The 27,123-nt window shown below is 36.6% G+C and overlaps 1 protein-coding gene across 1 annotated transcript in view; it reads left to right on the top strand.

Annotated features, from left to right (window-relative positions):
• TMEM131 (transmembrane protein 131) overlaps window positions 1–27,123 on the top strand; it is a 242,518-nt gene that overhangs the window by 57,123 nt on the left and 158,272 nt on the right. The window contains exon 2 of the mRNA XM_040453962.1: window positions 5,254–5,315. Coding sequence (XP_040309896.1) covers window positions 5,254–5,315 — 62 coding nt within the window. The remainder of the gene's footprint in view (window positions 1–5,253; window positions 5,316–27,123) is intronic.

Raw genomic sequence — 27,123 nt, 5'->3', positions numbered from 1 at the left:
CAAACTTTTTTTTTTTTTTTTTTTTTTTTTTTTTTTTTTTTTTTACTTATGTTTGAGAGTGAGAGAAGCGAGCAGGGGAGGGGCAGAAAGAGAGGGAGACTCAGAAACTGAAGCAGGGTCCAGGCTCTGAGCTGTCAGCACAGAGCCGGACGCAGGGCTCAAACTCACAAACTGTGAGATCATTACCTGAGCCGAAGTCAGACGCTGAACCAACTGAGCCACCCACATGCCCCTAAAGTGAAATATCTTAATTTATTTCATGTCTGAGTTGAATGCTATTCATTTCTACATCTTTTAAGGAAAATTGATGATATGTAACACAGTATTTTAATTTCAGGGGCTTTATAAGACAGCTGCTGATATTGTTTTTGACCAAGGTAATTCATGTTTTTTTTTTTTTAAGCTCCTAATTAAAAATGCAATACAGCCAAATTATGTTCCTGCCTTTATCTTTATTTAGTGAAGTTCTCCTCATATTAGCTAAAGGTCTGATCTAGCTTGATGATGGGAAGTTAGGCGGTAGTCATCATATAACTAGTAGCTTCCAAATATATCATGTTTCTAGTACCTTCTGTGATGTCTCTCCTGGTCAGATGGGGGCCCGTGAATGTGGGGCAACCCTAACGGGTGGAAGCTGGTCGTGGAGGTGGTAAAGGAATTCACCCGAGGCAGAACAAAGGAGATAGAAGGTTATTGAGTACTTCACAAAGAAGCGGTAGGTAGGACAGCAAAGCAGTCTGCTGGCCAGGAAGCCGTGGTAGGGGGCTGTAGTTAAAGAGGGGAGGGGAGGAGGTATGGGAGCTTACGGAATTTACCTTTTTTGGTGCCTATGCCTTGGTGTAAGTAATCCACTGGTCAGCTAAGTCTTAGGGATGTTTTGAGGTGGGTTGCCTAATGGGCCTGTTTGTATTCAACTAGGGGGTTGAGGGTCACTTTGGACCCTGTTACCTTACTCAGATTTCCCTTGTTCAAATTGCCTAAATGTGGCTACTTTCTTACTGGTTTCCTCTGCTGATTAACTGGAAAGCTTCAAACTAGGAGCTCCTACTTTTTGTCTCTTCCATTGTAAGCATATGGCTATTCAGTTAATCCTTGTTAGTTCATTGTGCCCTGAGATCAATAAATCTCTCTTAAATGGGAGTATAACAAAAAGATATTTTCTGAGCATCTGAAATTTCAGTTTATGTTAAAAGGTGGAGGAAGGGTTAGAAATGGGGTGGGTGAGCTAGGCAGAGCCTTTTACATTCACAGTATGAATCTGAAACTAACTATAAGCTAGGACTAGATAACAGCCGGAAGGAGATCATTTGCATCAGCGAATGCAAATGCAATACTTACATCTGGGCAAAAGGTGGGATTTTACTCATACACTCAGTATTTGGAGTGTTCTCTATGTACTGAAAAGTGATGGGGAATGAGCAGTGGAGCAGGTTGGCACTATGGTTGAAGAGAAGCACAAGAAATGGAGGACAGGACTTTCCCAAAATAAGATCGGGATGTGATTACTAGAACAAGGGAAAAGTGATGCTCAGCAGGCAGGAAATACCATCCAGTTAGGTAATGTAACCTAATTGGCTTGTATCTCACCTTGCTGCTTGGCTTTTAGCTTTAGTCATACCGGAAAAGCCAGGTATATGGGATGAAACAGTAAGCTGCTTCCCTGATGAATACCCAAAGACCAACAAAGACGAGTCAGTGAATGTTGTATTAAGCCAAATGAAATATCATTACTTCATGTTTTTAAAGAATAAACTTTTTATTTTATTTTTCAAAGTGTATTTATTTTTTTAGTAATTTCTACATCCTATATGGGGCTCGAACTCATTACCCCAAGGTCAGGAGTAGCACGTGCTCTTCCAACTGAGCCAGTCAGGTGCCCCCCAAAATAAACTTTTTACTTTAAAATATTTTTAGATTTATGTAAAAATTTTAAAGATAGCACAGGGTTCTTATCCCCCTTACCCTTTTGTCTATTGTTACCTTACATCAATATGGTACTTTTTGTTTTTGTTTTTTGGTTTTTTTTTTTACAAATAATGAACCAATATTAATACATGTTATTAACTAAAGCCCATATTTTATTCATATTTCCTTATTTTTTACCTCATTTCCTTTTTCTTTCCTAGGATCCCATTCAAGATACTGTATCATATTTAGTAGTCATGTCTGCTTAGGCCACACTGGTGTATTACAATCCTTTAGACTTTCCTTGTTTTCAGTGACCTTGGCAGTTTTCAGGAGTACTCGTCATGTATTTTGTAGAATGTTTCTTGTTTGGGATTTGTCTGATGTTTTTCTTATAATGAGATTGGGTTATGTGATTTTGAGAGGAAGACCATAAAGTACCATTTTAAAAAATTATTTTTATTTGTCTTTTTTTAAATGTTTATTTATTTTGAGAGAATGAGCATGCTTGTGCATGTGTGCATGGGGGAGTGCCAGAGAGAGGGAGAGAATCCTACGCAAGCTCCTCCTCACTGTCAGCACAGAGCCCGACATGGGGCTCCATCTCAGGAACCATGAGATCATGACCTGAGCTGAAATCAGGAGTTGGATGCTTAACTGACTGAGCCATCCAGGTGCCCCTTACTTTTATTTATTTATGTTTTTTATTTGAGAGAAAGAGAGAGAGTGTGTGTCTGAATGGGGCAGAGGGAGAGAGAAGAGAGAGAGTGTGTGCGAGAGGGGCAGAGAGTGGGGGGGGGGGGGAGAGAATCTTAAGCAGTCTCTACACTGAGTGTGGAGCCAGACATGGGATTCAATCCCTGACCCTAGGATCATGACCTAAGCCAAAATCACGAGTTGGACACTCAACCAACTGAGCCACTCAGGCACCCCTAAAGTACCATTTTTATTATGTCATATGAAAGGTACATACTGTCAACATGACTTCATCGGAGATGTTGAATTTGCTCATCTGACGAGGTAACATTTGTCAGTTTCCTCCACTGTAAAATTACTCTTTTTTCCCTCCTTTTCAAACTGTTTTCTTTGGAAGGAAACACTTTTGTTAAAAAGTTTCCCACATTTGTTAAAGGGTGAGGAGTTACGCTCCATCTTCTAGATACATAAATTGTTCAGAAACCATCCTGGATGGCTCGGTTAAATGTCCAACTTTGGCTCAGGTCATAATCTCACGGTTCGTGAGTTTGAGCCCTGTGTTGGGCTCTGTGCTGACAGCTTGGAGCCTGGAGCCTGCTTTGGACTCTGTGTCTCCCTCTCTCTCTGCCCCTCCCCTGCTCATGCTGTGTCCCTCTCTCTCTTTCTCTCTCAAAAATAAATAACATTACAAAAAAAATTATAAAAAGAAATCTGCCTGGCAGTTTTGTCTCTTCTCCCAGCTTATTTATTTATATCAGTATGGACTCATGGATATTTGTTTTATACTTTGGGTTATAATCTAACACTGTTTTATTGCTTAAGTTGTTCCAGCTTTGGTCATATCGGAACTCTTTGTCTTAACTCTTTCACTCCTTTGACAAATTCTCATCAGTACATTATTTTTTTGTTATTTTGATGGTTAGCCCTTTCTCACTTTCTGGCACCATGAGATGCTCCAATTTCATGTTGTATATATCTTGTCCTGGTCCTTAGATTTAGTCATTTCTCTAAGAAGCCTTTGTTCCTTTTGCTAGAGAATGGTATTAGAACCCAAGATCTGGATGCTAGGTCTGCACTATGCTACTTGTGTGTTATTACTTCTAGGCCCTCTCAACTGGCAGAGCAAGAAAATATATATGTGTATATATCTGTAACCTCTGCATGTATACATATTTATAAATATTTCTATATGTAACTCTCTGTATCTATATTAAACTAAACGTGAGTTCATACTGATGTTGTCAACTCAGTTTATTACCACATGGAATATTACAGCTTCTTTTCCTTACTTTTGTATAAACTCTTACTCCAGTAGTGACAAGCCAGACTTTCACCATCCATGTATTTAATTGTCCAATTCCCGTATTCCATGTATAGTGGCATCAGAATACTTAACCTAAGCTCCCATGAGAAGTAACTTTATCAACTAGAATATAATGCTTATATACAATTTCTTTCACCATTAGTCTTAGAGATTCCCTCACTTTCACATTACTTATGTCAGCTCCTCCTTCCACTCTACCCCTCCTTCAATGAGGCAGTTTCATACATTTGTAATAGAGTTAAATGGTTTTGTCATATTCTGCATTTCATCGTGGGATCCCCTGATCTCCAAGATGATTTTTTTAATTGCATACATTAGATTCACTCTAAAGTTCTGTTTTGAAGAATGTGTAGTGCTGTGAATCCGCTGTTCCAGTGTCATATAGAATCGTTTCACTGCTTTGAAAAATTTCCTTTGCTTCACTTATTCACGTCTTCCTTCCTCTCCCCAAACTTCTAGCAACCATTGGTCTTTTTACCATCTCTATAGTATAACCTTTTCCAGAATGTCATATCCTTGGAATCATACAGTGTGTGGCTTTTTATTTTATTTTTTGTTACTGAATAATATTCTTTTGTAGGATGTACTACAGTTTGTCTATCTACTCATCTATTGAAGGACATCATCTTGATTATGTCCAGTTTTGGGTGATTATGAATAGAGCTGCTATACAGAATTGCTTGCAGATTTTCATGTGGGCATAAGTTTTCAAATCAGTTGCATAAATACCTGTGAGCACAATCACCAGATTATATGGTGAAAGTTCAGCTTTCTAAATATCGTGTCTTTGCACTATACTCAGTTTCTTGGAACAGAATAATCTCCTCTTGCCATTTTCCATGCCCATTTTCTCTCCAAGTCTCTCTTGACTGATGATGCCAGGTCTTGTCATTGCTATAAAAGAGCAGATGATACAGAACGTCAGCTTATCTTTCTTGGGGGAAGTAGAATCCTCTAATGATCTTTTCCATGTGCTTGTGATATTTTTGGTTAATCTGTCGGTGAAAATAACCAGTTGTATCTAGTTGAATTTGACTGTTTTGTGCTTTCTGGGCGTATAGCAGGAATAGATATTTTGCAAGTGGCTTACACTGCCTATAGGTTGTTAAAAACTGCTTTCTAATTGGGTTGTATTGTTTTATTTTTAAAGCATTTCATAGTTGCTAAAATCCTGAAGTATTGCATTTTCCTCTTTAACCATCACCCTCAAGCAGTACGTTTGTTTTTTTTTTTTAATGTGGAATTGTATTTATTAACTTTAAGGTAAAAGATATTTAAATGAAATTTATGTTCCTGTAAAGTGATAGTATGTTTTGTTTCCTTCACAGCATTTATTCAGTCGGAGAGCATAATAGAAGTATTACGTTTTGATGATGGAGGACTACTACAGGTAATTTTATTTTAAGTTGAAAAATTATCTCAGTGTCAAACCTTCAATAATATCCGATTGTTATTTACCTTTAAAAAGGGTAACTGATTTCTTTGAAATATATTTTATGAGCTTTATATGCAGATAGGTCAATAGAGTCATTAGTAATAATAAAAGCCTCCTTAGCTATATGAATTACCTTTTAAAATTTTTTTTTCAACGTTTATTTATTTTGGGGACAGAGAGAGACAGAGCATGAACGGGGAAGGGGCAGAGAGAGAGGGAGACACAGAATGGGAAGCAGGCTCCAGGCTCTGAGCCATCAGCCCAGAGCCCGACGCGGGGCTCGAACTCACGGACCGCGAGATCGTGACCTGGCTGAAGTCGGACGCTTAACCGACTGCGCCACCCAGGCGCCCCATGAATTACCTTTTAAATTAGATATTTCTGGGGAGTGTTGGAAGGTTAGGTTGGGAGAGTCAGATCAGGAGCAGTGGAATTGGTGGTTAGCGCTATAAGTATGGGTGTCAGACCTCAAAATATTTACCTGGAAGAGGACTTCTCTAGAGTGTAAGTTCTGTAGATGTACATCTATATCACTTTTCTAGTTGCCAGTCTAAGCCACATCTTTAAACATGTTATACCTAAAATTAGAAAGTATAATCTGATGTCCTTCCTTTCAAACCTAGCATAGATATCCCATGAAGCCCATTTTAGTCTTCCTAGCTAAAAACCAGTTCTAGAATTTCACAGCTGAAAGAGGGAGAGTGAAAGCAACTTAACTACTCCTCTGATTTTTATGACTGAGGTGTTTTCTTCCTTCTTCCAAACTTGTATTGTATTTGGTACTTGTCTTATAATACTTACCACTTCTGTAATTATAACATCTGTTTTCAAGTACCATCTATTTGGTAGCATGACATACAGTTTTTCCAAGGTTTAATTTAAGAAAGGTGCTGAAGATCCCATGACTTTATGGTAATGGGGCTGGTGTTAGAATTCTTGTCTCCTCCCTCCAGGTGATTGTTTGTCTCTTTCCTACATGGTGCTGCCTATGATGTATTTATTTACTTAATTATAACTAAATACATGACTTAGTTCTGAAAAAATATTCCCTGTAGCTTATAATAATGTCAGGAAACTAAATGTTACATTAAGGCAGTATATAAAAAATAATTGTGCTAGAGACCTGAAATAAGATTTCTGTTTACATTTTATCATAAATTTAGATTTCAGACAATAAGCCAAACAAAGAGGGCAAGGAAAAAAGTGATGGGTTATAATGTTCCTTTTCTCTGAAAATAAAGCAAGTAAGTGTTCTGAATGTTAACTTTTTCCTTGCTTCCAAATTTTTAAATAAATATATCATTCATACCTTTACATAACTGATGTTGAGAAACACAGCAGGCAGTGGCTGCATGGTACTTACAAAAAAGTCTTTGTACAGCTTTTTATATTGAAAAACTGAATACAAACTAAAGATATATAATCTCAAATTTTGTAGAGTCACCTTACTAGAAAATGAGCTCGGTCTTGTTATCTGGTTATTTAATCTGTTACAAGGTGAGAGCTTGGAGAACCAATAGGAATGACGGTTTTAAATATCTCCCTTTAGGTGGTTTGTGGGATCTAGATAACAGGCAAATCAGGACTGAATTTTTTGAAAATTCATTTTTCTTTATTGATTAAAGAAGGATCCATATCCTTTAGGAAATAGACACCCACCTAGGTTGCAAGTAGTAATTCATTTTGAAAATTCTGGAGTTTGATTTATATTTTTGTTGGGAGAGGTTGTCAATCCCTATCTAAATGGACTTGGCTATGCAGGAACTTGTGGCCTGGGATGTGATTTCCTCATCCTCTTTGGGTCTGCTGAAATGCTTGGACAAGAGCTTGGTAGAGACCTGAGTTGAGACCTCAGAGTTCTATGGCAAAGGTAATTTTAGACTGGAACAGTATTGAAGGCAGATGGTACCAGTTGGTTACCTCAGCCACAATAAAACCTCACAAAGATTACTGCAGAATGTCTGATACAAAGATGCTATATATATAGTGTATTGTTTGTCCCCAAGTAGCAGAGTATAGACCTTTTTGAATAGATACAAGTGAATAGTTCATTTTAATGTTGAAGAATGTTTCCCAGGAACAACAGTTTTCATGTTGACATGAAAATTCATGTTGTCACTCTTTCTGATGATAATTTGCCAGTAGGTTCAACCATTTCTTGTTTCTTATGGTATGATTGGAACAGATAGTATGTATGTGTAGCAGTCTTATGACAGAATATATATCACATTTTTTCCAATTAAAACTAATGTAGAGAGAGAGTCAAAGCAACAGCCTTGTTTTGCATTATTTAAAATGAGAATTTTGCCTGAGAGCATTCCTTCTCAGATCATACATTTTATGTTACATTCATGTGGCTTGGCTCTTAGTAACTTTTTAAGCCCTGAAAATTAATTGATGATAAGTCCATAAAAATTGCCAAAACTCATAAAAATTTGCTACAAATTTTGTATTTGCCTTCCTTGTTTTTTAAGATAAGGGAAATGAGGCTTATAGAAATTAAATAATTTGCTCAGTATTCAATTATGAGAGCAGAAATCCAACATCCAGTAAGTACTCGGCCTGTCTGCTTTCAGAGCTCTTAACACAGCACCATGCATGTGCAGTTCTTCTAGTGCGTTCCCTGGATTACCACTATTAATACTAGGTTACGATTAGAAATCACAGTAATCACAGAAAAGCCCACATTTTCTGTCATTGGTGCTTTGGCCATTGCCATTCCTGTTTGGCAAGGCTACTAAGATTCGGTATATAGAATATAGAAGGATGAAACCGTGCCTGAGGGGAACATAGACACTTCTCAACAGAAGACTCATCACCATAGGGTGTGCATGCCAGGTATCTCTAATGATCATTCCAATCCTAACTGATCAGAATGGTTGGCTTTTCCTGACCTGTTCCTTTGATAGATTGAATAACAAAAGATATTTTTAAAAGCCTTAACCTGTTTCCTAATCTAACTTTCTTACAAACAAAGATGAAGCCCAAGGAAAAGCCTAGCTTTTTAATTTATTTATTTTACTGTTCTACCAGAACAGTAAACAGATTTTTAAGATGTTGGGAGGCAAGCTTTCTAACGTTCAAGTTGAAAACACATGCAGAGTTTTGCTTTCTAAAGCTCATAACTATATGGGGTGCCTGGGTGGCTCCAGTCATGTAAGCTCCAACTTCGGTTTAGGTTATGATCTCGCGGTTCGTGAATTCAAGCCCCACATCAGGCTCCATGCTGACAGCTCAGAGACTGGACCCTGCTTTGGATTCTGTGTCTCCCTCTGTCTCTGCTCCTCCCCTGCCTGTACTCTGTGTTTTTCTCTCTCTCAAAAATAAACAAACATTAAAAAATAGTAATAAATAAACAAATAAATGAAGCAAGCAAGCAAGCTCATAACTATAGTACCACATAATTTTGTTATCTCACTTTGGTCAAGAAACAGAAATACTCTTTTCTGACTGTTCATTGTGTGCTCATTGGTTGTTCTCATAACATCTAGGCATCTATTATCTCAACTCACTACCTGGCTTTCAGGTGCCTAAGGCAGAGGTGGCTAGAATTAGTATTTTTTAAGTACTTGCTGGAGTCTCAGCTAGTTCATTAATTAGCCCAAAATTTCAATACAAATAAGGAGTACAAGAAGAATAAGAAGCAAGTTTGATTCCAAAGCTCTTAGGCTTTATACTTTCCATTGCTCTGCCTCCTGAAAAGTAACAAGGTTGCCTTAGGGGAAAGATAAATTCCTAAATGCTGTGATTAGAAGACAGTGCAGGTCTAAGAGATCTTTTTATATACACACAATAGGTAATGGGTTCCACTTCTTGTTGTGCCCCAGTATATCAGTTGCAGGACTATGGTTAGTCAGCCAAAGGATCTTTTGTTCATATTACAGAAATAACTCTTTTCCCAATCTTCTCAGAGGACAGTTGAGGGAAAGATTGTGGAAAGTTTGTCTCCTGTTCTGTGTTAGGTTGGTTTGGAAAACACTATGGAGATCTTCCTTAACTAGACAGTTATTTGCAACACACGAAAACACCAATTGAATAAATGAGCATATACTTGTTCTTGGATGAACTTACATTTAAAAGATACTAATTTTTAAAGATAGCTATAGTAAAACTTAACAGGAGTTAAAGAGGTTATTGTTACAGAGGTTAGTGGGGAAAACTTTAGCTCCTAGATGACTTTGTTTAGTTTCTGTAACTAAAAGGAGATGAAGCCACTGGAAGCTTTGCAGTCTAGAAGATAAATCATGTTCATTCTAGAGGTGGCCTAGTGTAGGTAATCTTCTAACCACTTAATTAGAGTCGCCTTCCAAAGAGTGTAAAAGATGTCCAAGAATTCGATTATTTCTTTTTCTTTAATTAAAGTATTTATTGTGAGATATAATTCATACATACATGCATAAAATGTGGGCTTTTTTTCCTCAAAGCCAACACCTGTAAACAACTACCACCCTAGTTAAAAACTAAACACTCTCCTGAGTTCCCTCTGAGGCTCTCTCCCAGTCACTATCCCCAAAGTTGCCCATAGTCCTGAAGTTTATGGTAATTTCTTTCCCTAGAAGTCTTACCATCTGAGCATGTGTCTCTAAACACTATGGTTTCATCTGTTTTTTGAACTTCATACAGTTTGTATTCTTTTTTTTTTCCAGCTGCTTTTTCTTGTGTTATGTTTCTAAGATTCTCTGTGCTGTTGAATGTGGCCATAGTTATCCATTTTCATCACTGAATAGTATTGTATTGTGTGGATATGCCCCAATATGTATATGTGTGTGTATGTATATATATATATGTACGTGTATATATATATAATTTCTGCTGTTGATTGACATTTCACTTGTTTCCAGTTTTGGCTCTTATAAGTAAATGCTGTCTCTTGGTGAACATATATATGCATTTCTGGTGGAGTTAAGTGCAACTGCTGGGACATAGGGTATTAATCTTCTATTTTAATACATAATACCATGTGGTTTTCCAAAGTGCTTGTTCTAGTGTACAGTCCCATCATCAGGAATTCCTCTACAATACTTCATAATGTTTTTTTTTTTTAATTATTCTGAAGAGTGGGTAATGGTATCTTTTTGTGGTGATAATTTACAATTCCCTCATTCCTAATAAGGTGGAGCAACTTTTCGTGTTTATTTAACCATTTGGATATCAACTTTTGTGAAATCTAAGTTAAATCTTTTGCCCTTTTTAACTGTTGGGTTGCATATCTTTTTCCTTCTTGTTTTTTAGGAGTTCTTTATAAATTCTGGATACAATTGTGATTATATGTATAAGAAATATCTTTTCCTACTTGTGATCGTCCCTTCCACACATAATGGTGACTTTGATGAACAGAAGTTCTTAGTTTTAATTAATTTTAATTTTATTGTAGTTTAAGCTCTCAGTCTTACACATTACAGTTGATATTTTTTGTGTACCGTTCAAGAAATACTTTCTTATCCACAGTCATAAAAATGTTCTCCTGGGTGGCTCAGTGAGCTAAGTGTCAGACTTCAGCTCAGGTCATGATCTCATGGTTCATGAGTTCGAGGCCTGTGTGGGGCTCTCAGCTGTCAGCGCAGAGCTTGCTTCGGATCCTCAGTCTGCCTCTCTGCCTCTCTCCTCTTTCTCTCAAAACTAAATAAACATTAAAAAAAAAAGGTTTAAAAAATTATTCTCCTGTATTATTGTCTAGAATATAGAAATTTATTGTTTTGCCTTTCACAATTATAGCACTAATTCTAACTGGAATTGATTTTTGTTATTGGTGTGAGGTCAAGGTTTTATTTCTCATATAGATATTCACTTGTCCCAGCACCCTTTATTAACTGTTCCCCAATATTTTTTCCCCAGTATTCTTCAGTGACACTTTATTCATAAGTCAAGTAGGCATGTATGCATGAATCAATTTCTGGGCTCTCTTGCCTGTTCTCATCTCTAAAAGTGGTAATTCATATAGCTCAACATAAAATGTAGAAATACAATTGTTTTTTATATTTTGACTTTTACTCTGCAAAGTAGCTAAATTGCTTATTGATGCTATTAACTTATCTCTAGATGCTCTGAACTAGGTCCATAAACTATCACAATCTGAGGTTAATAATAACATTTTATTTCTAACTTTCCAATCCTTTTACTTTTAAATTCTTTTTTTTTCTTGCATTAGTTTACTGGCTACAACCAGCATGATGTTGAATATAAGTGGTATTTAGTAGGCATCTTTGACCCATAACTCATCTCAGATAAACCTTCGGCATTTCACTGTTAAGAATGTTGTTTACTATAGTTTTTCTCCACCCCCACTCCCAGATATCCCTTATCATATGTGTCAGTTGGGGTTCTTAGCAAGATCCTAAGACAGAGTTAGGAGTGCAAGAGATTTATTGAGGGCTAATGCCTTTGAAACATAAGGGGAAGGAAACATGATTGGGCAGGGAGAACCTCAGACAGGGTTGCTATATCTTGGCAAATCACTTGGAACTTGGCCTTAACTTAGTCACTACAGTCAGGTACTGCAGTCACAGGCTGATAGCTAGCAGCATTTTTCATAGCTTGGATGGCAAGTTCTTCCTTTTACGGAGATCTGAGCAGTATACAGTAAAACAACTGACTATCAAAGGCAAAGAGATACATTCTAAAACCAACCAGAGAAAAAAAAGAAGACCTTCAAAGAACCAGAATTAGCCTGACAGCTGAATTATAAACTGAAACAATTGGAAGGAAAAAAAAAATTCAATTAATGAAAAAAATTGAACTAGAATTCTATACCCAGTGAAAATGTTCTTTGTGTGTAAAGAAAAACACAGGCATTTTCAAACAGACAAGAACATAGAGAATTTGTCACCAGAAGATTTGCACCAAAGGAAATAATAGAGGATATTCTTCAGCTTGAAGGTAAATTACCTCAGAAGCTTAGAAATGCAAAGGATAAAGAGCATTAAAAATAAAAATATGTGGATAACTAAATGCATATATATTGTGTATAGCAATGATAATAATAGTATCCTGATGAATACAGCATGACAGCATTCTGGTACTACTAATACTAGATCATCAGAAACTTGGCAGCTTTTACCTGGGTCTCTTGGACCTCTAGAAATTGGGACATTTCTTTTGGGACCCAGTTGCCATGATGTGAAAATCCTAAGCCACATGGGGAGCCCCCATATAGTCCTACAGTCAGTGGTCCCAGTTGAGTGCCCACCTACCAGCCATCATCCCTTTCCTGCCACTGTGGATGAGCAGCACATTTAAACCTTCAGATGAATCAGCCACAACTTGCATCTGATGGCAGCCATTTGAGTAACATCAAATGAGATCTAACCAACTGAGTCTAGTTAGCCCAGAAGAATGTGAAGGATAATAATAAAATGCTGTTTTAAGCTGTTAAACTTTGGAGTGTTTTATTATGCACCATTAGATAACCAGAACATCTAATATCATGTAATACCTGGTTGGTCTGTATCCCTTTTCTTCTACCATTTCAAAAATTCTTTTTCATACTTCAGTTATTTAAATCAAGATCCAAACAAGGTCTGTATATTGCGTTTGGCTGATATGTCTCATAAGTCTCTTTTAAGCCATCTCCCTATGCCAATTTTTTGTTGTTGTTGAAGATATTGAATCATTTGTCTATAGGACTTCCTACAACCAGGCTGAACTAATATCATCTTCTTGGTATAATTTAACATACCTCTGTCTTACGGATTTTCTATAAACTTTTAACTAAATATAGAGTCTTGATCAGGTTTAGATTAAATTTTTTTTACCTTGGCAAGAATATTTGAAGTAGTTTTTGTGTAATGAAGAATATGAATGGTCTCTGTCTGTAGGGAGACTTTAAATCTTGGAATATCCTTAGAAGTAAGAGTGTCTTTGTTATTCATGAGCCCTTGGATCACACCTGAGTTAATGCCTAACACGATGACTGAAGATGGGGGTTGGTCACTAGAAAAACTAATTATGTGGTTAGAGGGTTTGGACTTTGAGTCATCCCATCTGCCTCCAAGAACGAGAGGGGGCTAGAAATTGAGTTCAGTCACATAGGTGGCCAGTGATTTAATAAACCATATCTTTGTAATGAAACGCCAATAAAAACTCTGGACACTGAAGCTGTATAGAGCTTCCTTGTTAGTAAGCACATCCGTGTGCCAGGAAAGTGACATACCCTGATTGCATAGAGAGAAGGCACAGAATTTCTGTGTTTGGGGCCCTCCAAGACTTCACCCTATATGTTTCTTTAGAAGAAAACTAGTTTGAGTATAGTTCTGAGTTCTAAGCTTGACGGGGAGGAATCATGGAAACCTCCCAGATCTGTAGTCAGTTGGTTAGAAGTACACATGGCCTCAACTCCCTAGCTTGTGGTTGGTGTATGAAGTAAAGACTGTCTTGTTAGGGACTGTATCCTTTAGCCTGTAGATTCTAAAGCTAACTCGAAGTGATTAGCGTCAGGATTCTATTACAGTCCACCAGTGATACTGTAGTTTTTGTTTTTCATCAGAAGACATGTCATGTCAGGTTGGTTGTTTTAGATTTTTAGGTCACAGATTTTCATATGTAGGCATTTAATGGTTCTGGAAATAAAGTGTTATAACATTACTTCTGTTGCTCTTCTAAGCTGGAAGTTGGGACACTTTATGTAAAGGGCCATGTATTAAATACTTTAGGGTTTGTGTGTGAAATGGTCTGTGTCCCAAGTACTCAAGTTCTGTCATTGTACTATGAGAGCAACCATAGACTGTATACAAGGAATGGGAATAAAACTTACATTTACCAAAACTGGAGCTAGACAGAGGACTCTGGGAAGATGATAGAGTATGAAGTAGCAGGATTCCATCTCCCCATGTAGACAACAGTGGCACTGGTAGAATATGTCTAATGTCTTTTGAAGGCTTGCAACTTTCAGAGGAAGGCTTGGGGGTAAATTGAAGTAAATTTCAGTCCATTTTAGCTCTTAGCACAGAAGCAACTACCTACTCCCACCCTCCAGCCCTGTGGCAGGCAGCTCTGCACACATTCATTGAATAGCTTGTACACAGAGTGCAGGAGCCATGGTGGGCAAAAAAGGAACTTGGAGATTCGTGCCCTGATCATTACCCCTGATCTCAAAGGTGTAGATAAAGGAGGTAGCCATTGTTGTTGCAACTCCATCCATTATTAAAGTTCTCTGCCTGAAGTAACCCAGAAGACTTAAAGGGCTAACAACCTTTTCCCTCCATTTATTTTTCTCTTTTTCCCCTTTTGGGAGCCAGACATTAATGAGCAATTGAGGACATTCAAAGCAATTGCATATATGGGGAAATGATAAAATTACCACAAATGTTCAGGGAAAGACCTTAAATTTTGGCCTAGATAGAGCCTACTATAATTAAAAAATCAAAAACAATACAAACAAAACAAAAACAAACAAACCCTAGGAAAGAGGAGAATCTGATGTCCACAGTTACCACATTAGGCTCACATGTCCAGTTTTCAACAGAAAAAATAACAATGTATACAAAGAAATGTGAAAGTATGGCCCATTCATGGGGAAAAATGACAGAAATTGTCTCAAGCAGACCTGATGGCAGATATACTAGACAAAGACTTTTTAACAATTTTTTTAAAGATACTCAAAGACCTAAAGGAAAATGTGTGGAGGAAGTCAAAAAAGTGATGTATAAACAAAATGGAAATATCTGTGAAAAGACAGAAAACTTAAAAAGAGTGACATCATCAAGATGAGGGAGTAGTAAGCCCTACTCTCATTCATCCATAGAAACACAGACATAACAATAATATTGGTATCAAAATACCTTGAGAGAAATTCAGAATTCACCTAAGAAGTTTAAGCACCCAGAGGAGCACAAACTGAGAGCATCCAGATATATACTTAGAAGAAGAACAATATCACTTTACCTACATTAGTTCTTCCACCAAACTCAATACCAAGATCACCTAAGCCAGTGACTTCTTTCACAGTAGAGAAGTGAGATTGGAGTATGCCCCTAGCCTCCCAGCTTCACAGGGCATCCTCAGTGGGGCCAGTTTTTCTCTCACCTATGCTAAGTGCTAAATGAACTATAGAGCCTGATTCCCTAGGACATCTAGGAATGAATGAAAGAGGAGGGCACATGCCTGCAGCCATCACTGCTTTATGAAATTGTGAATAGACACAAGTTTGATTTTTTTTCTCCACAGTAAATGGAAGGAAGCTAAAAGACCCTTATCCCTGGCATTTCAGTGGACCTTCACTCAGTGGAACAGATTTCTGTGTTACCTCATAACAAGTACCCAGTGCCCTTGGGCAGCTAAGAACAAGGGAAGGCAAAAGGTATGCCCTTCTAGCCAGCACTGGTCTGTGAGCCTGGGAATATGCATAGAAATGAGGTTCTTCCTTCACAAGGAAGGGTAAAAAGTAAAGGTGTCTTGTTCCCAGCGTATGTTGCACTTCCTGAGGGGTCAGTCTGTATCTTGCTTTGTGTTTAGCACTGCTGACTGTGTTTAGAACTGGAAGAAGAAGTTGCTTCTTCAAATGTGCAGACAACAAGCAAACCTACAAGAATCATGAAGAATGAAGAAAACAAACACAGAGAAGGAAAACAAATCTCCATTAACCAACCTGAAAGAAATAGAATTCTGTGGAAATCCTGGCAGTGAGTTCAAAATAATCAATTTAACTTTAAAAAGCTCATTTACAAGAGAACACAGGTAAACAACTAAACAAAATTAGGAAAATGATACATGAACAAAATGAGACTCAACAGAGATAGAAACAAATAAAAAGACCCAAAAACACAGGAGTTGAAGAGTACAATAACTGAACTGAAAAATTTATTCGAGGGGTTCAAAAGCAGATTTTTTCAAGCAGAAGAAAGAATGAGCAAACATGAAGATGAGTTATTTGGAATTATCTAGGAAGAGGAGCAAAAAGAAGAAAGAATGAAAAAAGAGTGAAGAAAGCCTATAGGAATTATGGGACTCCATCAAGTGAACCAATATATTATATATTTTATTTATGTGTAGCAGGAGTTCCAGATCAGGAAGGAGGGGGAAGGTGGCTAGAAAGCCTATTTAAAGAAATGACTAAAAAGTTACCAAATCTTGGGAGGGAAGTGGGCATCCAGATTCATAAAGACCCCAGGATTCCAGATGGATTAAATTTAAAGAGATCTACACTGAAACACATTATATCAAATTGTCAAAGAGAGTTGTGAAAGCAGCAAGAGAAAAACAACTTGTCACAAAGGAATGCTGATTAGACAGTCAACTGATTTCTCAGCAGAAATCTTTCAGGCCAGGAGACAATGTGATGATAAATTCAAAGTACTGAAAGAATACTGAGAAGAATACTATACCCAGCAAAGCTGTCCTTCAGAAATGGAGAAATAAACATTTTCCCAGACAAAAGTTGAAGTTCATCACCACTAGACCTGCCTCACAAAAAAATGCTAAAGGGAGCTATTCAAGCTAACATGAAAAGACAGCAGTTAGCAACATGAAAACATGAAAGTATAAGCTTTCAACTGTAACATAAATAAAATATAAAAGTATGAAAAATAACTATAATAATTTGTTAATGGATGAATAATATAAATGATGTAAATTGTGACATCAATTACATAAAGTGTGGGGAAGGGGTAGAAGTATAGCTTTCATATGTGATTGAAGCTCAATTGTTATTAGCTTAAAATAAAATGTTATAAAAGGTGTTTTATGCAAGTCTCATGGTGGACAGAAATGAAAAACTTTGTGTAGCAGATACACAAAATAGATATCAACGCATATCACTACAAAAGAAAAATCATCAGATTACAAAGGAAGAGTGTCAAGAGAGGAAAAGGGAACAAAGGCACTACAAATCGACAGAAAAATAATTAACAGAATGACAGCAGTAAGTCCCTACTTACTAATAATTACTTTAAATGTAAATGGATTAGGGGAGCCTGGGTGGCTTAGTCGGTTAAGTGTCCGACTTTGGCTCAGGTCATGATCTCGCAGTTTGGGAGTTAGAGCCCCGCGTCAGGCTCTGTGCTGGCAGCTCAGAGCCTGAAGCCTGCTCCAGATTCTGTGTCTCCTTCTCTTCTCTGCCTCTCCCCCTCTCACACACTCTCTCTCTCTCTCATCTCAGAAATAAATAAAATATTTAAAAAATTTAAAATTGAATGGATTAAATTCACCAATCAAAAGACATATAGAGTGGCTGAATAAATAAAATAAATAAAATAAAATAAAATAAAATAACCAATATCCAACCATATGCTGCCTATAGGAGTCTCCCTTTAGCTTTATGAACGCACATATGTTGAAAGGCTTGGGAATAGATATTCCACGCAAACAGTAACTAGAAAAAGTGGGAGTGGCTATTACATCAGACAAAAAAGTACACTCTAAGTCAGAGACTATCATAAGAGACAAAGAAGGTGATTATATAATGATAAAAGGGCCAATTCATTATGAGGATGTAACAACTATAAATATATATAGGCACTCAACGTGAGGGTCTCTAAATATATAAAGCAAGTGTTAACAGACCCGAAGGGAGAAATATCAGAAAGGAGAAATATTATTCTCAATAGCCAAGATACAGGGAAAAAAAGCCCATAGGAATATTATTCAGCCCTAAAAAAGAAATACTGCTATTTGCAAAAACATGGATTAATCTGGAGGACATTATATTATGTGAAAGACAAATACTGCACGATCTCACTTATATGTGAAATCTGAAAATGTCAAATTCATAGAAGTAGAGTAGAATGATGTTGCCAGAGCCTACAGGTTGTGGGAAATGGGGATACAATGGTTGGTCAAAGGGTACAACATGTCAGTTACACAAGATGAATAACTTTTCAAAGTTTAATGTACAGCAGGGTGAGTACAGTTGGTAATACTGTATTGTATACTTGAAATTTGCTAAGAGATCTTAACAGCTTTTACTCCCCAAAAAGGTAACTGAAGTGATGGATATGTTAACTAGCTCGTTTGTGGTGATCATTTCACAATGTGTATGTTTATGAAAACATCACATTGTACACTTACATAGTTTTAATTTTCCAGTTACTCTTCAGTGAAGCTGGGGTGGGGAAGAAGCCAAAAAAGAAAATCTAGATCTCAAAGTACAATATCTGGAATGAAAATTCCGGCAGAGAAGTTAAAAGGTAGATTTGAGCAGACAGAAGAAAGAACCACTGAACTTGAAGATAGAACATTGAAATTCTGAATCTGAAGAAAAGTAAATGATTAGAGAAAAGTAAACATAGACTAAGAGACCTGTAGGGCACCATCAAGCAGGCCTGCATATGCATTGTGGGAGTGCCAGAAGGAAAGAGACAGAGTATTAAAAGAAATAGTGACTGAAAATGTCACAAATTTAATGAAAGACATGAATATAAGCATCAAGGAAGCTCAGCGGACTCTAAGTAAAATGAACTTAAAGAGACCCACTCTGAGACATGTTACAATAAAACTTTTGAAAGACTCTTGAAAGCAAAAGCAGTAAGATTATTAACAGATTTCTCATTATAAACTTTGGAGGCCAGAAGACAGTGAGCTGATACATTCACAATACTAAAACAAATAAAAACTACTAACCAAGAATCCTGTATCAGGCCAGACTGTTCTTTAAAAGTGAAAAATAAATTAAGACATTCCCAGATAAACAAAAGCTGAGGAAGTTTACTACTGTTAGACCTGCCTTGTAAGAGATCCTAAAGGGAGTCCTGTGAGTTTAAAATGAAAGGACACTAGGCAACAACTCAAAGCCATATGAAGAAACAAAGATCACAGTAAAAGTAAATACAGGGGCAATTATAAAAGCTGGTTATAAGAATGGTTTGAAACTCCTTTTTTTGTTTTTCATGTGATTTAAGAAACTAATGCATTTTTTAAATGACAATAGTCTAAAAGCTAGGATTATTGTAACTTTGGTTTGTAATTTCACAGTTTGTTTTCTACATAGGTTAAAGACTAATGTATTTAAAAGAATTATTAGTCTGTGGTTTTGGACACACAATATATAAAGATGAAATTTTGTGACATCAGTAACTGAAAGGTATTAGGGATGGGTCCATAAAGAAGTACAGTTTCTGTATATTGTTGAAGTTCATTTGATATAAATTCAAGTTAGAGTGTTATAACTCTAAGATTAAATCCCCTTGAAAACCATGAAGAAAATAACTAGAAAATACACAGAAATGGGGTGCCTGGGTGGCTCAGTCGGCTGAGCATCTGACTCTTGATTTCAGCTCAGGTCATGATCTCATGGATTGTGAGATTGAGCCCTGCATTGGGCTCTTCACTGACAGCATGGAGCCTGCTTGGAATTACATCTTTCTCTGTCCCTCCTCTGTTCATGCTTGCTTTCTCAAAATAAGTAAACTAAAACAAAAAAAGATTTTCAAAAAAAAAAGAAAATACACAAAAGGAATTTGAACAGTTTGTTACAAAAGTCAGCTAAACACATACAAAAATCAGCTAAACACAAAAATGAAAGTAAAGAATGAAATGGCCAAAAAAAAGCTATAAGGCATACAGAAAATAAATATCAAAATGACAGAAGTAAGTGTAGTATTGAAGGTAAGTTGGTATTAATTTGAACTAGTTTGTTAAATATTTAAGATAATTATAATCTCTATGTTAACAATGAAGAAAATAACTAAAAAATACAGAGCAAAGGAAATGAGGAAGGAATCAAAATGGTACACTACCAAATGAATGAAACACAAAAGAAGGCAGTAATGGAGAAACTGAGAAACCAAAAATGTAAGACATAAACAAAGCAAAATGACAAATTCTTCCTTATCGATAATTAGTTTAAATGCAAATGGATTAAACTTCAATCAGAAGATGGCGATTGGCAGAATAGATAAGAACACATGACCCAAGTATATGGTGTCCACAAGAGAATCAGTTTAGATCCAAAAACAAAAGTAAATTGGAAGCTAAAAGTTGGTGATACGGTCTGAATGTGTCCTTCCAAAAGTCATCAATGAAAAATTAATGTCTTGCATGATTAGGATGATTAAGTTATGAGTGTGGAACTCTCATAAATTTTTTTTAGTAAGAGACCCCAGAGCGATCCTTTCTTCTTCTGCCATGTTAGGATACAAGAAGACTGCAAAACAGAAGGGAACCTTCATCCAACATGCTTGTAACCTGATCTCAGACTTCAGACCCCAGAACTGAGAAAGAAATTTCTCTTTTTTTAAATAATGATTTCAGGAGTAGAGTTCCACTAAACTCTAGCACCCAGTACTCATCCCAACAAGTGCCCTCCTTAATGCCCATCGCCCATTCAGCCCCACAACCACACCCAACACCCCTCCAGCAACTCTCAGTTAAAAAAAATTACATGAGACAAAGGACATTATTTTATTCTATTTTATTTATTAATTTATTTTTCGGTAGAGAGTGCATGTGTGTGCGTAAGTGAGGGAGGGGCAGAGAGAGAGCCCAGCATGGGGCTTGATCTCACACTTGTGAGGTCATTACCTGAGCCAAAATCCGTAGTTGGACACTCAACCAACTGAGACACCTAGGTGCCCCAGGACATTATTTATTATTAAAAGTCTCAACATAGCAGGAATATATAACGGTTATAAAGATTGGTACAACACCTCTCTGACCTCAGCCGTAGCAATTTCTTACTTGACACATCCCCAAAGGCAAGGGAATTAAAAGCAAAAATGAACTACTGGGACCTTATGAAGATAAAAAGCTTCTGCACAGCAAAGGAAACAACCAACAAAACTAAAAGGCAACCAACGGAATGGGAAAAGATATTTGCAAATGACATATCGGACAAAGGGCTAGTATCCTAAATCTATAAAGAGCTCACCAAACTCCACACCTGAAAACCAAATAACCCAGTGAAGAAATGGGCAGAAAACATGAATAGACACTTCTCTAGAGAAGACATGCGGATGGCCAACAGGCACATGAAAAGATGCTCAATGTCGCTCCTCATCAGGGAAATACAAATCAAAACCACACTCAGATATCACCTCACGCCAGTCAGAGTGGCCAAAATGAACAAATCAGGAGACTATAGATGCTGGAGAGGATGTGGAGAAACGGGAACCCTCTTGCACTGTTGGTGGGAATGTAAGTTGGTGCAGCCACTCTGGAAAACGGTGTGGAGGTTTCTCAAAAAATTAAAAATAGACCTACCCTATGACCCAGCAATAGCACTGCTAGGAATTTACCCAAGGGATACAGGAGTACTGATGCATAGGGGCACTTGTACCCCAATGTTTATAGCAGCACTCTCAACAATAGCCAAAGTATGGAAAGAGCCTAAATGTCCATCAACTGATGAATGGATAAAGAAATTGTGGTTTATATACACAATGGAGTACTACGTGGCAATGAGAAAGAATGAAATATGGCCCTTTGTAGCAACATGGATGGAACTGGAGAGTGTTATGCTAAGTGAAATAAGCCATACAAAGAAAGACAGATACCATATGGTTTCACTCTTATGTGGATCCTGAGAAACTTAACAGAAACCCATGGGGGAGGGGAAGGGAAAAAAAAAAAAAAAGAGGTTAGAGTGGGAGAGAGCCAAAGCTAAGAGACTCTTAAAAACTGAGAACAAACTGAGGGTTGATGGGGGGTCAAAAAAAAAAAAAAAGAATAAAATAAAGATTGGTGCAACAATAGACCATCAAAATATATGAAGCAAAAGTGACAGAAAGGAGAAATAATTTCAGATAATATCTGTAGACTTCAATATTCCACTCTCACAAGTGGCTAGAAAAACCAGACAGAAGATAAGGAAATAGAAGACTTAATACAATAAAACAAATAGATCTAATGCACATATATACAACATTCTATCCAATAACAGAAGCACACACATTCTTTACAAGTGCACGTGGGACCTGTTTCAGGACAGATCATGAGGGGCCACCATTGAATTTTTAATTCAAGTACAATTAATATACAGTGTTATATTAGTTTCAGGTAATACAATATAATTATTAAACAATCCCATACATTTTTCAGTGTGCATCAAAGAAAGAGTACTCTTGGGGCACCTGGGTAGCTCAGTCAGTTAAGTGTCCAAATTTTGGATCAGGTCATGATCTCGCAGTTTATGAGTTCAAGCCCTGTGTTGGGCTCTGTGCTGACAGCTCAGATCCTGGAGCCTGCTTCTGATTCTGTGTCTTTCTCTCTCTCTGCCCCTCCCCCACTCACATGCTGTCTCTCTGTCTCTCACACAAATAAATAAACACTAAAAAAAAAAAAAGAAAAGAAAAGTACCTTCTTAATCCCCTTTTTCTATTTCACCCATCCCACCCACCCACCTCCCATCTGGCCACCAGTAGTGTTTTCTGTATTTAAGAATTTGGTTTTGTTTGTTTCTTTTGTTTGTTTGTTTTGTTTCTTAAGTCGCACATATCAGTGAAACCATGTGGTATTTATCTTTCTCAGTATAATTCATTTCATTTAGCATTATAACCCTCTAGTCCATTCATTTTGTTGCAGATGGCAAGATTTCATTCTTTTTTATGGCTCAGTAATTGTCTATTGTATATACATACCACATCTTCTTTATTCATCTATCCATGGACACTTAGATTGCTTCCATATCTTGGCTCATGTAAATAATGCTGCATTGAGCATAGGGATAAGTATATCTTTTTGAATTCGTGTTTTCTTATTCTTTGGGTAAATACCCAGCAGTGGAATTACTGAATCATATGGTAATTCTATTGTTAATTTTTTGAGGATCCTCCATACTGTTTTTCATGGTGGCAGAGCTAATTTGTATTCCCACCAACAATGCATGTACGTTTCTTTTTCCACATATGCTCACCAGCACTTGTTATTTCTTGTGTTTTTAATTTTAGCCATTTTGACAGGTGTAACATGATAGCTCATTGTGGTTTTAATTTTCATTTCACTGATGATTAGTGATGTTGAGCATCTTTTCATGTGTCTGTTGGCCATCTGTATGTCTTTTTTTGGATAAATGTCTATTCAGGTCCTCTGCCCATTTTTAAATCAGATTTTGTTTTTTGTTTTTTTGGTGTTATATAAATTCTTTATATGTTTTGGATGTTAACGCCTTATTGCATATATCATTTGCACATATCTTCTCTCATTCAGTAGATTGCCTTTTCATTTTGTTGATGGTTTCCTTCACTGTGCAAAAGCTTTTTATTTTGGCGTAGTCCCAATAGTTTTGCTTTTGTTTCCCTTTCCTTAGGAGACAGACCTAGAAAAGTTTCCATGGCCAATGTCAAAGAAATTATTGCCTGTATTTTCTTCTAGGAGTTTTATAGTTTCTGGTATCAATTTAAGTCTTTAATCAATTTTGGGTTTATTTTTGTGTATGGCATAAGAAAGTGCTTCCATTTCATTCTTTTGCATGTAACAGTCCAGTTTTCCCAGCACCATTTATTGAAGACACCATCATTTTCCCATTGTATATTCTTCCTTCTTTTGTTGTAGATTAATTGACAATAAAATCACGAGTTTACTTCTGGACTTTCTATTCTGTTCCATTGATCTATGTGTCCCATGCGTGTGTGTGTGTGTGTGTGTGTGTATGTGTGTGTGTGTGCATGCACTCACGCTCACACATGCATGTGTGGCAGTACAACACTGATTTGATTAGTATAGCTTTGTAGTAGATCTTAAAATTTGGGATTGTGATACCACCAACTTTGTTCTTCTTTTTCAAGATTGCTTTGGCTATTCAGGGTCTCTTGTGTTCCCATACAAATGTTACTATTATTTGTCCTAATTCTGCGAAAAATGTTTTTGGTATTTGATAGGGATTGCATTAAATCTGTAGATTGCTTTGGGTATTTCTTTGGATATGTATGTATGTATGTATGTAGTATGGTATGGGTAGTAATTTTACAATATTAACTCTTCCAATCCGTGAACATGGAATATCTTTCCATTTGTTCATATCTTTAGTTTCTTTCATCAGTATTTTATAGTTTTCAGAGTACAGAACTTTTACCTCCTTGGTTAAGTTTATTTCTAAGTATTTTATTATTTGGAGTGCAATTGTAAATGGGATTATTTTTTTTTATTTCTCTTCCTGCCACTTCATTATTAGTATATAGAAATGCAATGTATATTAATTTTGTATCATGCAACTTCCATCAATTCATTAATCAGTTCTAGTAGGGTTTTGTTTTTGTTTTTATGAAGCCTTTAGGGTTTTCTGTATATAATATCATGTCATCTGCAAATAGTGAAAGTTTTACTTCTTCCTTACCAATTTGGATGTCTTTTATTTCTTTTTCTTATTTGATTCCTGTGGCTAGGACTTCCAGTAATATACTGAATAAAATAGGTAGAGTGGACATCCTTATCTTGTTCTTGACCTTACAAGAAAAGTCTCAGTTTTTTACCATTATGACGTTAGTTATGGGTTCTTCTTATATGGCCTTAATTATGTTGAGGTATATACCCTCTACACCTACTTTGTTGAGAGTTTTTATTATGAATGGATGTTGTACTTTGTCAGATGCTTTTTTTGCATGTGTTGAGATGATCATATAAATATTGAACCACTCTTGTATCCCAGCAATAAATCCCACTTGAGTATGGTGAATGATTTTTTTTTATGTATTGTTGAATTCAGTTTGCTAATATTTTAGCAAGCCCGGTTGAGGGTTTTTGTATCTATATTCATCACAGATAGTGGCCTGTAATTTTCCTTTTTTGTAGTGTCTTTATCTGGGTTTGGTATCAGTGTAATGCTCGCCTTGTAGAATGAATTTGGAAGCTTTCCTATCTCTCCTATTTTTTGGAATAATTTGACAAGAATAGTTTAATCCTTCTTTAAATGTTTGGTAGAAGTCACCTACTGATGAATCTTTGTGGTCCTGCCTGGACTTTTGTTTGTTGGGAGTTTTTTTTAATACTAATTCAATTTCGTTGCTGGTAGTCAGTCCGTTCAAATTTTCTATTTCTTCCAGATTCAGTTTTGGAAACTTATGTTTCTAGAAATGTATCCATTTCTTCTAGGTTGCCCAATTTGTTGGCATATAGTTTTTCAAAATATTCTGTTGTAATCCTTTACATTTCTGTGGTTTCAGTTGTTATTTCTCCTCCTTCATTTCTTTTTTTTTTTTTTTTCTTTTTTAAAAGTTTATTTATATTGAGAGAAAGTGAGAATGGGGTGGGGCAGAAAGAGAGAGGGAGAGAGAGAATCCTAAGCAGGCTTTGTTTGAGCTGTCAGCACAGAGCCCAGTGCAGGTCTGGAACTAAAAAACCTCAAGATCACGACCTGAGCTGAAGTCAAGCCAGATGCTTAACCAACTGAGACATCTAGGTGCCCCACTCCTCCTTCATTTCTGAGTTTATTTACTTGACTCCTGTCTCTGTCTCTGTCTCTGTCTCTGTCTCTCTCTCTCTCTCTCTCTCTCTCTCTCTCTCTTTTTTGGATGAGTCTCGGTAAATGTTTATCACTGATGTTTGTCTTTTCAAAGAACCAACTCCTGGTTTCCTTGTTCTGTTCATTGTTTTTTAAGTCTCTTGTTTCATTTATTTCTGCTCTAATCTTCATTATTTCCTTCCTTCTGCTGGATTTTTTTCCCTCTTTTTCTAGCTCCTGTGGATGTAGAGTTTTTAATTACTTGAGATTTTTCTTGCTTCTTAAGCTGGGGTTCTTTGCTGCATCCTAAAGATTTTGGACCATTGTGTTTTCATTTTCATTTATCTCCATGTATTTTTTTATTTCCTCTTTGATTTCTTAATTGAATCATTTATTGTATGTTACACATGAATATATAGCATGTTATTTACCCTCCATGTATTTGTGTTCTTTGCAGATATTTTTGTTGAGATTGATGTCTATTTTCATACTGTTGTGGTCAGAAAAGATGCATGGTATGATTTCAGTCTTTTTGAGTTTATTGAGGTTTGTTTTTGAACTAACATGTCATCTATCTGGGATAATGTTCCTTGTGCACTTAAAAAGAATGTGTATTCTGCTTGGGGATGGAATGTTCTGAATATATATGTTAGGTCCTCTGGCCCAATATGTCATTCAAAGCCATTGCTTCCTTGTTGATTTTCTGTCTGGATGATCTGTTCACTTTTCTAAAGTCCCCTACTATTACTGTAATACTGTCAGTTTCTATATGTCTGTTAATAGTTGCTTCATATACTTAGGTACTCTCATATTTGGTGCATAAATATTTACATTTGTTGTATTCTCTTGTTAAATTGTTTTATTTATCATTATGTAGCGTCCTTCTTTTCTCTTGTTATGGTCTTTGTTTTAAAGTCCATTTTTTTGTCAGGGAGCCCAGGTGGCTCAGTTGGTTAAGCGTCCAACTTCTGCTCAGGTCATGATCTTGCAGTGTGTGGGTTTCAAGCCCCACATCAGGCTCTGTGCTGACTGTGTGGAGCCTGCTTGGCATTCTCTCTCTCCCTCTCTCTCTGCCCCTCCCCGACTTGTGCTTTCTCTCTCTCCAAATAAATAAACTTAAAAAAATTTAACATCCCTTCTTTTGTGATAAAAGTGTGCTACTCCAGCTTTCTTTTTGTTTCATTTTGCGTAGTACATATTTTTCCATCCCTTGACTTTCAATCTGCATGTTTCTTTAGGTCTGAGATGAGTCTCCCTTAGGCTGTATATAGAAGGGTCTTGCTTTATTATCCATTCCATCACCCTGTGTCTTTTGATTGGATCATTCAGTGCATTCACATTCAGAGTAATTATCGATAGATATGGACTTGGGATTGCCATTTTGTCAACCGTTTTATGGTTGTATTTGTAGTTCTCTGTTACTTTCTTCTCTTGCTATCTTCCTTTGTTGTTTGATGGCTT

Source organism: Herpailurus yagouaroundi, unplaced genomic scaffold (assembly GCF_014898765.1).
Source record: "Herpailurus yagouaroundi ecotype Mexico unplaced genomic scaffold, PumYag 210, whole genome shotgun sequence".
Taxonomy (NCBI): Eukaryota; Metazoa; Chordata; class Mammalia; order Carnivora; family Felidae; genus Herpailurus; species Herpailurus yagouaroundi.
This window is presented reverse-complemented; position numbering and strand designations above follow the sequence as displayed.